Source organism: Brachyistius frenatus, unplaced genomic scaffold (genome assembly GCF_029030835.1).
Source record: "Brachyistius frenatus isolate BFR_SWC_R1_liver_20210118 unplaced genomic scaffold, ASM2903083v1 Contig_143, whole genome shotgun sequence".
NCBI lineage: Eukaryota > Metazoa > Chordata > Actinopteri > Embiotocidae > Brachyistius > Brachyistius frenatus.
In genome coordinates this window covers 587,501-600,004 of record NW_027210742.1, presented here as the reverse complement: position 1 = coordinate 600,004, position 12,504 = coordinate 587,501, and the positions used below count along the sequence as shown (strand labels likewise).

The 12,504-nt window shown below is 41.9% G+C and overlaps 2 protein-coding genes across 13 annotated transcripts in view; one reads left to right on the top strand and one right to left on the bottom strand.

Annotated features, from left to right (window-relative positions):
• Positions 1–1,291: 1,291 nt before the first annotated feature.
• Positions 1,292–4,730, bottom strand: LOC138630878 (toll-like receptor 5). The gene is made up of 2 exons (XM_069715503.1): positions 4,668–4,730; positions 1,292–3,488 (listed from the first exon to the last, which is right to left on the bottom strand). Exons 1-2 carry the CDS (start codon positions 4,713–4,715, stop codon positions 1,611–1,613), a joined length of 1,926 nt encoding a protein of 641 aa, XP_069571604.1. The 5' UTR covers positions 4,716–4,730; the 3' UTR covers positions 1,292–1,610.
• Positions 4,731–7,243: 2,513 nt separating this feature from the next.
• Positions 7,244–12,504, top strand: part of dtnba (dystrobrevin, beta a) — a 25,881-nt gene continuing 20,620 nt past the window's right edge. For 8 of the 12 annotated variants that reach the window (XM_069715476.1, XM_069715475.1, XM_069715473.1 and 5 more), the window contains exons 1-3: positions 7,244–7,515; positions 11,345–11,421; positions 12,017–12,068. The gene's annotated coding sequence lies outside the window, so the exon portion shown is untranslated. Of the gene's footprint in view, positions 7,516–11,344; positions 11,422–11,623; positions 11,647–12,016; positions 12,069–12,504 lie in introns of those variants that run through there. The other 4 variants (XM_069715471.1, XM_069715467.1, XM_069715468.1 and 1 more) reach the window with 4 other exon arrangements.

Below are 12,504 nucleotides of genomic sequence, written 5' to 3'. Positions count from 1 at the left end.
GTTTGTCGACCAAAAAAAAAAAAAAAAAACATTTCAGTGCCACTGAGCTGAACATTGTTATTGCTGACCTGTTCCCCTACTTTACCCCAGTTTATCTCATAGTATGGTTATGTTCATGAACTCCAGCCCGCAGCAGGTGTTCATGTCTCGCTGACCAGATATTATGCAACTGAGTGCTGCATTGCTGCACACGGGATCCCAGCAGAGAGAGAGAAAAAAAAAAGAGTGGCTGGTATTGGTTTTTTTTTTGTGTTTTTTTTGGAGGGAGCCATGCTGAGCTGAGGAGCAGCGGGGAGGTCAGCGGTTGGTAACCGGGCTGACGCTGCCCTCTGCTGTAACGACAGGAAACAGCTGACTTAACATGCAATATTTGTTCCACTTTAAACTGCATACTGCTCCTTTTTAAAAAAAAAATTATATATAGTGATCAAATACATTTGAATCTGCTAAGCGCTAAAAAAAATATATAGAAAACGAATTCGCTGCCTTTAATAAGCTTTTTAAGTTGCCTGCATTTTTTTGGTCTTAAATTACAGCTTTTACTGACACAGTAAACACAGATGTTAAATTTAACTGCAGCACCAAAACTAGAAAATGACGTATTGATTACACAGATGTACAATACAGGTGTGTCAATTGATCACTGCGTAATATCTTGTACAAAATAACAGTCTGTTTACATGTGATTCTGTTGAATAGTTTAATTTTGCCCACTTTTAAATTAAATTTGAACTCAGTCTGACGTTAATTGGGGCAGAAGAAATAGATTCAGGCCACGAGGGAGTGAAAACATTATTGTCTCTAATGTGCCTTCAAACGCAGTTGAACTGTCAGAACGACTACTTTCCCTGTAAATTTAATATCTTTGTGCTAAAATACAACGAGAACTCATTTTAAAGTCGCGGCAGGAGATCAGCGGTCGCAACCTTTTTTGATTTCGTGGCGATTGATGAGTTTTTCAGATTTTTTTTTCTTGGATGTTTGAGGGCGTGAAAAGACCAAAGTGTTCACGTAGTTTGTCAAAAGAAAATCATGAGAAAGATATTGTGTAACCAATCATGACATTTTTAATCATTATGAGTTGTAATTTCAACTCTCTCTCAAAAATGTTTTTTTACTTTCCGGTACTGTTACACATATTTTTTAAATTTTTTTAAATTTAATTCATTCATTAAACCTTTATTTAAGATTCTTGGTACAATGATGCCAATATTACAATCATAACAAAACCAACAAACAGCAATAAAGAACCAAATTAATCAATAAAATCACTTAAAACAGTTACATACAGGCAGTTAACGATAATTAATTCAGTTTTTTGAAGAGTCCAAGAGGTACTGAGGTTTTAGGCTACGATGAATTTGATTACCAGTTCAACAAAGTATGAAGGTAATTCTCCCATTCAAAGCGTTATAGACATGCAGATCGGGATTCTTAGATTGGGACAAACATAATCCTGCACTTATTTAAAAAAATTATGATACGGATGATAAAAATATGCCTGTATAACTTTAATCAACGATACACGACACCAGAGAACGACTCCGCTGATTATTTCTTCGTGATTTTCTCGGCATCATCCCCGAAACAAGATACGTCCTCGGTTTCTTTCACTGCTGTGTGACCTGAGCAGAGAAATCTAACAGAGGAACATTAAAGAAACCGGAAGGAAACTCACATCTGAGCTCCTGAACGGGACTCAGCAACGTCACGTTGGTCTCCTTCAACCAGGCGAGGAAACCGTTCAGATTCGCGTCGCAGCGGAATCGGTTTGCCTTTAGGTCGAGGAAGCCGAGAGAGCGGAAAGCGTCCGGGTCGGGGGAGGCCATGAAGTTGTCGGACAGGTTGAGTAACTTCAGACTTTTGGGTAAAACGTTGGGCTGGAGGTACGTCAAGGCGTTGGACGAGAGGTCCATCTGCACCACGGAGGTGAGGCCGGTGAAAACGCCTCCAGGGAGAGACCGCAGAGCGTTGAAGCTCAAGTTGAGACCGGCGACGTGCCCGAGATTGTCAAACAGATTCAGGCACTTGCCCTGAGTCCAAATAGCCTGCAGGGAGCTGCCGTGGAGGTCCAGAACTTGGACGTTGTTCGGACCAACCCGTCTGCTGAGCGTGCACCACCTGATCGTGTTCCCTCCGTGGAAGAGACCCTGGAGGCGTTTCAGCTGAGTCAGAAAGGCGTAAACATCCCCCAAGTTCGTTAATCTGTTGTCCTGGACGTTCAGATGCGCGACGTTTGCTGCAAACCGGGCGACACCGCTCACCGACGAGGACGTCAACTTATTGTTGTTCAACATGAGATAATCTAAACTCGGTAGAGATGCAGGGAAGCCTAATTCTCGCAGGGAGTTTCCTGTCAGATACAAAGCCTTCAGGTTGGGAAGTCCACAGAACGAGTGAAAACCCAAAGCACCGACGTGGTTGAAAGACAAGTCCAGCACTCGAAGGTTCGTCAGAGAGGCAAACGTGTAGGAATAGACTTCGCCGAGCAGGTTGTGTGACAGGTTCAGCATTCTTAAATTCCCCTGAAGGCCTTCGAAGGCGTTTCTGTGGATCTGATTCACCCTGTTTTGGGAAACGTCGACAATCGCGGCGTCCGTCAGCGGACTAAAAACCCCCTGCTGCAACGCGAATATCCGGTTTTTCGACAGATCCAACGAGAGGACCGAACTGTTCCTCAAGCCTTCAAACGTGCTGCGGTCCGGATCGGGGAGGTTGTTGAAGGAGAATCCTCTTCCCAGGTGCCCCGAGAATTTGAGACGGGAGATCTTCGTCCCATCGATGGCTCTGAAAAACTCCTTCGATTTCCCCAAGCTGAGCCCGCTGTTGGACAAGTCGAGCATCTGGAAGGACATTCCTCTGAAAGGATTCCCACATTTCTGCCAGTCGAAAGTGTCGCCAGACATCGTTTTAAGGTGGTTGGAGTTCAGGTTCAGGAACGTGAAGTTCTTCCCCCGGAAACCAACCAGATCGGACTCGCAGATCCTGTCAATTTTGTTCAGCTTGAGGTTCAAGTCTTTCAAATTAGTCATGTTTGCAAAGAACGGCGCAGGCTGGAGCCTCTTTATCCGGTTCCCGAAGAGGTCGAGAGTCTGTAGGGACGAAAGCGGCTCCAGATAATCGCCCTTCAGGATCGAATCCTCCAGCGAGCAGTAATCCAGGTGGAGATCCTGCAAACCGGAGAGTCCCTGAAAGGCCCGCGGCTCCAGCTGAAGGCCGACGTTGAAGCCGAGCACCAGCTTCCTCAGGCGCCTCTGTCCGCCGAAGGCGTCGTTTCTAATCACGAGCGGTACGTGCTGCCGTCCGAGGTCGAGCTCCCGCAGCTCCTCGAGGCCGGACAGGGAGCTGGAGTTGATGTCGCCGATGGCGTTCATCTCCAGGTACAAGTGGGTGATGTGGGGAGGAAGAGGAGGAACCCGGCGGAGGTTCTGAGAGGCGCAGTTGGCTACCGAGCCCGTGATGATGCATGATGGGAAACAGCCCGGCACCTGCGAATGGAAGTTTAAAATTGAGCTCGGAAAGTTAATCTTTAAGCAGGGTTGGAGTCATTGACCCTGACTTTTAATACCAAAAAGGTCGTGTGTGTGTTGACGGTTGTGAATCATTACCTGCTTTTTCTTCGCTTTCATATTTATTAGTGTAGCGCCGTGGATGTGTTTCTTTGTCATTTCTGCATAACAGTACATTTGCATTTGTGTTCATGGGCAGAGAAGTATAGTTTGGAAAAGTACTTAAGTGTCCTACAGGGTTTGCAAAGACTGTCATCTACCGCTCTCTTAAGTAACCGAGGAACAGCGAGTAATGCCTGCACCTTTTCCAAGAGGATTTAGATGAGCTCCAACAAGCGGGCCAACGTTAAGGTACCATCACACTGACTATCAAATCCCGGGTATTATTGTGTTTTTTTTAAAATTATTATCTGTGGGTTACTGTTTGTGTTGTAATAAATGTTGACTGTGTTTCATTCAATGTGTGTGGTTTAACTATTCATGTGTTAAAGAAAGGGTTTTTTTTCAACTGAAGGAAGTAAGGGCTAAAATTGGGCTACATATGAATGCATGGGAGTTTGAACTCACAGCGACAGTATAGCCGTATCTGAACCAGCAATAATTTATCAAATTTACCAACCACAGACAAAAGAAATGATTATTAAAAAAAAAAAAAAATAGACGAAATGGTTACGAGTTAAAAATGTCAAAACCGTTCTAGTTTTTCTGTGCCTTTAATTAAATTTCTTATCTGCCACACTTTTTACTTCAAAGTACTAAATCAAGTCTATCAAAGTGTTCTCTGTTTGAATTAATTTCATTTTACTTTAATTCATTTCTGTTTCTTCTCTTTTATTGTGTTGTTTTAACGCCTTTTTTTTTTTTTTTTGACTGAATTAATCATTTTCGTCATTATTTCGCCACAACAGATTTAGAGAATTTGCTAAACAATGAAATTGAAAAATACATATAAGAATGTATCTATGAAAGCAAATCAACACTTCGTCTCAAAACAGTAAGAAGTGACGAGGAATAAAATGAATTATAAAAAAAAAAAAAAAGGATGAAACTTGTCAACCATAATTAGACAATGGCAAGTTGTCTCGAAACATATCGGCAGTTTCCAGGACCTTTAGTTGTAAATAATTTCTGTCCATTTTATTTTATACATTTTCATACCTGTAGAAATACACAGATGGAAACCACCTGAAGGCCGAGCGTCCGCATCTTCACCCCGCTCGAAGAAACCCACTTTAAATCCTCTTTTTCTTTCAGGAAACAGCAATTCAGTCTCTTTAAAGTCAAACTGTTGTGCAGAGGTTTCTGTCAGCAGAGTTTTTATCTGAGTGTTTGCGTCACTGATCGACGCTGCACCGTAAACATGACGCTCAGCGGGATTTCCATTTTTCCTGTTCTTTTGCTGTTGCAGAGTCCAGATTTGCATCAGGATGGGAAGTACTGCATGTTTGCAGTGCTTTGTTGCTACGAGCTATATGTTTGTTGTTGTTACACAACTGGCTGTTTGTCCCCCCCCAAAAAAAATCTGCCTGTTGTGTCGTTATGTATTGATCCTGCTGAATACGTCTCAGCGGAACATTTTGGCTAATTTTTTTCAACGACCAACAATGTTTTAGAGACTTTTCCATCCCAATAAGTGCTTCATATAATTATTGCAAATAAATCAATAAATAAAATATTTAAAAATGAAAAATAACTGCAAAAAACGCAGCGTTTGTTTTGATCTGAGGAAACCGTTGACGTAACACGTGCTGTGATTGTGTTTGACGTTTCCTCTCGTGCAGCCATTGCAGTACATTATTTCCCTGAATTGCATTTTTTTTTGTTTCGCAGTTCCCTAAAAAGACTCTTCCTCTTTCAGATATCGAGACATTCCTTCATCACATGTAGAATAACTCACCGTCTGTGCTGTAGTTATTCAAGAAGTCCGGTAGGACTGTGCCGTGTGTCTCAAAGTGATCAGCAGATTCAAGCTGTCAATCATCGTGAAAACTCAATACGAGCTGCAAGGTCAAATAATGATTTCCAGTATTTCAGTGAAGTCAAAAGTTGGGGGAGGTGGAGACGGTGTAACGGTCTCACATATGAATGCAATCCTGAGGAATTTACCATTAAATTTAATTAAATTTCAATCAATAAGTCAATACATGTTCAAAATAATTGGCCGACGTGATACTGTTAAAGTTAAACTTTCATTGTAAGTAGTCTAAAACACTCCAGTGTAGATGAGTGTGTGTGTGTGTGTGTGTGTGTGTGTGTGTGTGTGTGTGTGTGTGTGTGTGTGTGTGTGTGTGTGTGTGTGTGTGTGTGTGTGTGTGTGTGTGTGTGTGTGTGTGTGTCTAGTTTTATCACACACAGCTGGTGAATTTCACAACCTTTGGAGAATAAAGGTTTCTCAAATACAACACAGAGAGGAAGAGGAGCAGAGGCTCGCTGACGTTGCGCCCGTAATGTTACAGCTTCTCCCGGTAAAAAAATAAATAAAGGAAAAACTAAAGTATAAGTAAAACAAAAAAAAGGCATTTTACTAGTTCTGATCAGAGAAATTAGCACACAGAAACCCTTCAGGCTGTGAGAGTGTTTTCATAGAAGTAACCTCATTCATGTTTCCCATCACTGGCCTGACCTCATTTGGATGATGCCAAGAAAATAATACTCACTTTTCTCAGTACTTGGGAAGTTTCAACAGATATTAAACCCCCCAAGCAGATAAAAGATTCATAGTACAAAGACTTTTTTTTTTGTCCCGTCAACACGTTTGTGATGATCGTGGTTTGTAGTAAAAAAATGCTTTTTAATCTGCAGTTTTTGTTTTGTTGTTGCAATACTGTAAGTGGCCACAAGGGCCATATTTGCATAAAGTGATAATCTCTTGGGAAGTCGCCTCTTTTTTTACTACAAACACTGCGCTACGGATAAAACGGATACGACAAAGTGGGTCAAAGTTCAAGTTTTTATAAAGAAGTAGTACGTCCCAATCGTACACATACTACATGCAACACTACGTGCTTTTTTTAAGGGGTAGCTGTAGTCTGAACTAAAAGTAAAAATAAATAGTACGTGATATAATGATAATGCACATAATGCGTGGGTCATTATAGTTTCATAAACTTTTAAAACCCATCTCAATATTTGTTTGGGCATTGTTTGTTTTTTTCAAAAAGGTGAGGAAAAATCTTGCTCGGGTGTAAAATAGTCCTAAAGATACTTTAAGGATCGCTTTACTAACGTCTCGTATAAAAAATCATCCAAAAAAAACCCGAATTGCTAAGAGACTTAGCACCGGGACGTTTTGGAGCCGATCCCTGGTGGCACTCGGTGGTATTGCAGCTTAAGGGACTTCTGCATCTGCCTCATTTTTCAGCTACTTCCACTTTTATATACAGTCTATGGCTAAAACCATGTAAAACTATGACGCTCTTTAGTGAGGGGTGGGTGGGGTGGGGTGGGGGGGGCAACAACATATCTCTGCCCTCGGGCCTCCTAACACTTCAATCCGGCCATGTTGGTTAAACTAACATTTATCTCAGTTTATCTTCTGCATTTTTTTGTTGTTTTTGTTTGTTTTGTTGTTTTTAAAGTAAATGATTTTGTTTTTAAAAGTGTCAAGTGATTTAAGTTTTTGTGTGAGCAGCTCTCTGTGAAAGGGGAGGAGGGAGCAGGGCGGGCCGGAGAGGAGAGGAGTGACTTTTTTTTTTTTTCAAAAATAGTACACTTCATCACGGGCGGCAGCAGCAGCAGCGGCGGCGGAGTCGGAGGCGGCGGGCGGGCAGGCAGGCAGCTATGGAGGGTGTGAAACATGGCTCTCTACGGAAATAAATAACGGGACCGAGGAGAGAGCAGAGGAGGCGTGGGGGGGGGAGAGAGGAGGGAGAGAGGACATACCGAAGAAAAGGCCACAAAACAACAGGGGAGAAACAAAAAGAGGAAGAGAAAAGCAGTCGGAGTCGCACGTTTCCAGTGTTGATGTTTGGTGCTCGGCCACGAATACCTGCCGAAAATAGTCCCGGTGAGTCGAGCTGCGTTTCTGAAACTCGTGTAACACGTGACGGTAAACAAAACAAACAAAAAACAACAACAACAACAACAAAAAGTTTTTAATCGACTTAAAGTCGAGTTTTTTTTTTTTTTTTTTCTTTCTTCTTTTTTGTGTGTGTTTTTTTTTTTAGTGTGTAAATGCTGAGAGGTTTTATTCCGGGGGGGGACAAGGTGAACAGGGAGTTAAACTTTTCTGCAACATGGCCGCTCAGATGTCACACAGCTTCCCTTGAAGTCGTCAGAACTGAAAACAAAAAGGTCTTTTTTTAATTTTTAATTTTTTTAAATTTGTTTTAAAGACATTTAAGTGAGACTAAAGTGTACGCAGAAAACTGGTAGGTAAATTATTGGGCTTAAAACGTGTGTCTTGGTCTAATGCGGGCTGCTCTTGAGAGCTGCAGACTTCAGTCTAAAACTACGGGAGGAAACGATATTCCATTCAAAAATATGCACATTTTACGTTACCTGGCTTCTCGCCAAACACACAGGCTTTGTAAACCGTAACTTCATCGTTTTTCTAAATCTTAATTATCCACCATGAAATTCGGCTCACTTTGCTAAGGCTGTGATTAAAGCATACTGGCATGTATACAGTATATGTACAATTACAGTGCAACCAGCTGAATGGAAACAGATGTAGGAGGAATGTTAGGATGCCAGTGTTAAGGGGCTACTACATCATTTCATCTGACCAGTTGGGGGGAAAGGAAATGGTTTAATAAACCATAATAACCTCAAATGAATCCTCTTAATATATCATGTCGTGTGACACGTGGGGGTCAGATGAAATTATTTATCACATCCAGACCTGTCAAAAGATGTTATCGGAGATAGCTGAAGCATTTTGAGGGGATCTGACCGAATAGGATCCCAAAAGGGTATTCAGATAGTTTTCCTTCATATAGATATAGATTTAAATGTACAGTTTGTTTTTTTGTCTAATTAGGATAGATACATTTTCAAGTTAATATCTAAGTAACTCCTGATTATTTGCATTTTGTCTGTAAAATCGTCAGGAAATAGTCAAAAAAGTACATTAGAATTTATTTATTTTTATAGTCCGCTATGGCATCTTCAGATGATTTGTTTTTATCCAGCCAGCATTGAAAAACCCAAAGATATTCATTTTACTGGTCCACTTTACAAAAAAAAAGCATAAAATCTTCACCGTGAACCATAAAATGTTAATTATTAACTATTAAAATAGATGCAAATTGCTTTAACTTTCTGCTGAGCGACTTACTAAGGTAAAATATTCCTTTTTTTTTTGAAGTACTCATAATCTAGGGAGTTTTCTAATTGTGTCTGTGTTTCTGTATCCTTATTAAAAAACTAATTTTATTCCAACGTTACGTAGATAAGTTTACAGACTCACAATCAAGTAGCTCTTTATTATTTCTGTTTTAATCCGGAGCCAAAAATGGTCGAGCTCATTAATCGTCAGGGCAAATATTAACATATAAATATCCAAAACCTTCAGCTAAAAAAAACAACAACACGCACATCCACATAATGACTTCTCCAAACGGCTGCTTCCCATTGGACGAAGATAAAAAGAGCGAGATCACATTGACTGATGGGTCGCGTCCCCAATGTGTCCTTGAATGCAGCTTACTTGAACTGAGCAGTTGTTTACGCCTTCAACAGGGCAAACTGAAAGGAGGAAACAAGAGTTAGTCATCCCACTTTTCCTGGCATCCACCAAGCCTACACATGATAATAATAAAAAAAAAGAGGAAAAAAAAAAAGGTATTTTGCCTGCAGAGAGACGCTTTGTAGTTTCTACACACCGACTTCGAGCTTCATATAATTTCATCTCGGCGTCTCCACGTGGAAAGATTTTAGCGAGGGAGATAATAGCAGCGAGGGTGAGACCTATCATTACCCACCTCCTGGTTTATATAATTTTCCTCAGGAATTAAATTACAGTGACATCTTAAGAGTTTCCTCGGAGCTCTCCGGACGTTCACCGTTTGGCATAACTGATATTTCTGACTTCATGCGTGGACAGTTTGCAGCATTGCCGTCTCTTTGTGTTTTATAGTTTAGTAACAAGCACAGAAAATACCCGTTCATGCCTGTTTCAAGGTCGATTTGTAGCTTGTTTTGAACGCCCGTATAAGGTCGTTCCCCGTCCCGTGTGTTTGCCCTCCTATCATTGATCTACCGTGCAGCTCCAAAAAAAAAAACAGAGTCGGTCCCAATGATGTTGTTTTTCCAAACGCTTGAAATATTTCATATAAACTGAAATATTTTGCAATCACTGGTTCTTCAGGATATCAGACACAAACTTTCGCTTCCTGTCTCTCTCTTTCGTTTTTTTGTTTGTTTTGTTTTTCTCGTCCCGTCTTCGGTTTCTCGCTCTTCGCTTCCTTCCTGCTTCTTATTGCAACGTCGGCGTCTCTTTGTGTTTTTCATTTCCTATTGTATTTCTTTCTCTTCTCAGTCGCTCCGTTGCTTTGTTCTTTCTTGGTTTCTCTTTCCCTCGGCACCTCAAAAAATAACAGTTATCTATGACGGAGGTCGATGCAGCGTCTTTGTTTTCATGTCTCGATGATTTTTTTTTTTTATTTATTTTTTTTTAAATTAGAGGCGTCCATCTTTTGACGTCTGACCTCATATGTTGAGTCCTCCAAACACACCTCGGCACGGTAAGCTGTCCATCTTTAAACGTCTAACCAGACACGTGTTGCTTCTGTTTTTACCTGGCTGGGGACAACCCCCTCCACCTATCCCCACCACCACCACCCCACTCGGGGGTCGTTCAGGGTCAGCCGGGTTGTCTCTTTCGGTGGCTCGGGGGGGTCGAAAGGTTGGGAGGGAGGGAGAGATCGGCGAGGCCGGATAAGTTTTGCTTTCGGTTCAATATAACTTGAATATTTTTGGGGTTTTAGACTGTTTATGAGACAAAATAAGCAACTTTTATTTTTTTTATTTTTTTTTTAAAGTTACTGTATATTGTAGCTGCAGTATCGCATGCACATGGAGAATAACAATTAGTTTCAGCCCATTGCATCGACTGTAAATGATGCTAATTTTTATAATATGTACTCGTGCAGTCTTGAAGATGCATATTGGAATAAATTCAAGTTCAAAATCTGCAGTAATATTCAGACCGATCATCGATTGAGAATAAAATGCAGTCTTTGTTGCTAAATTTCTTCTGGTCTAAAACTAATTGACAGTTTATTCGGTCTCCGTTATGTCGAAAACGTTTCAGGATCCTCGAGGCCCGAGCAAAACCGCCGGTAATGAAGTCGAGCCCCATCGATTTTAAGTTTCTAAATTTCATGTAACTTTAAAAAAAAAAAAAAAAAAATAGTTCAGAAAGTCGCTGCAGAGCTTTTAAGAGGGATTTATGGGTCCAAGAAGCCTCGTTTGGGTTCGTGTGTTACAGTAAAAAGGATAAATGGAGCGCCAGGTATTTCAGCCACGTCGGTGTCTAAAGTTGCTGCACGCAGTACTGTAAATATATCATGTGTAACGCATACAAACACACACACACACACACACACACACACACACACACACACACACACACACACACACACACACACACACACACACACACACACACACACACACACACACACACTTGTCAGGTCCTGTCAAGGCAGGCGGTGAGAACGGTGAGCAGCTGCAAGTGGTAATATAGTCATGTGGCTATGCATGGTTTGTGTGTGTGGTGTGTGTGTGTGTGTGTGTGTGTGTGTGTGTGTGTGTGTGTGTGTGTGTGTGTGTGTGTGTGTGTGTGTGTGTGTTGTTCAGAGGGTGGTAAACACCCTCTTACCCCTCTTTAGTGCCCCCTTCGCCTGCCTGACGCCCGTCTCTGCGTCGGTGTGGCCGTGCCGCTCGAGAAGTTTGAGGAAAAACAGTGGTGAGTCCGGTGTGGCTTCAGATACGGGAGGACGTGGTCTTGTTTGTTTACACTGATATTTTAAAGGCTGTGTGTGTGTGTCTGTGTGTGTGTGTGTGTGTGTGAGAAAGAAAGCGTGAGTGACGTTTCTAGTAGGGAAGGAAGATGTGTGTTTTCTTTCCGGGACCAATTTGGCTTGCTCCGGTGTTTGACCTGCATGTACTGCTGCTGTGATGAGCTACTGAGGTGTGTGTGTGTGTGTGTGTGTGTGTGTGTGTGTGTGTGTGTGTGTGTGTGCGTGTAGTGGCTGTTAATGAACAGGTGCCCTAGTTGGGTGGTCTCCACTGATGGGACCTCGCCCATCCCCCCTCCATCCCCCTCGTTTACACACTATTACACCGCGGCACCCCATTTTTTTTTTTTATAACGTAAATATTCAAATCATCATTACAGCTGTGGTCTAAACGACGAACCAAACTATGATTATCTGCTCTCACAAATGTGGAGAGGTGTAGGAGAGGTGTGTGTCATGCTGGTCGGGTTAATGTGTGTGTGTTCTGTATTAGTGAGACATTATTATCAAAGACTTTTTCACTTCTTTGTGTCTCTCTGCCAGACGTCCTTTACTGAGGCTCTTCTGTCCTGTGTGACCCCCCTGATACAGAGAGGTATGAGCACACACACACACACACACACACACACACACACACACACACACACACACACACACACACACACACACACACACACACACACACACACACACACACACACACACACACACACACGAACCTGCAAAGACTGACTGCAAAGTATGTCCTCTGGGGCTGTGTGTGTGTGTGTGTGTGTGTGTGTGTGTGTGTGTGTGTGTGTGTGTGTGTGTGTGTGTTCAGAGCAGTGTGTGTTGTTTGTTTTTTGTTTTTTCCCCGAAGCTCGGCAAATGTGGGCCATAATAAAACCCCACGGTGACTCCCACGCAAACACAGAAGAAGCAACACACACCGCATGCTGATCACAGTTCAGTAATACAGGTGTTCACGGGAATCTTTTTGTTATTTTGCAAACAAAGCACGAGGACTTTAAACGCTTTCAATTTGTGGTAAA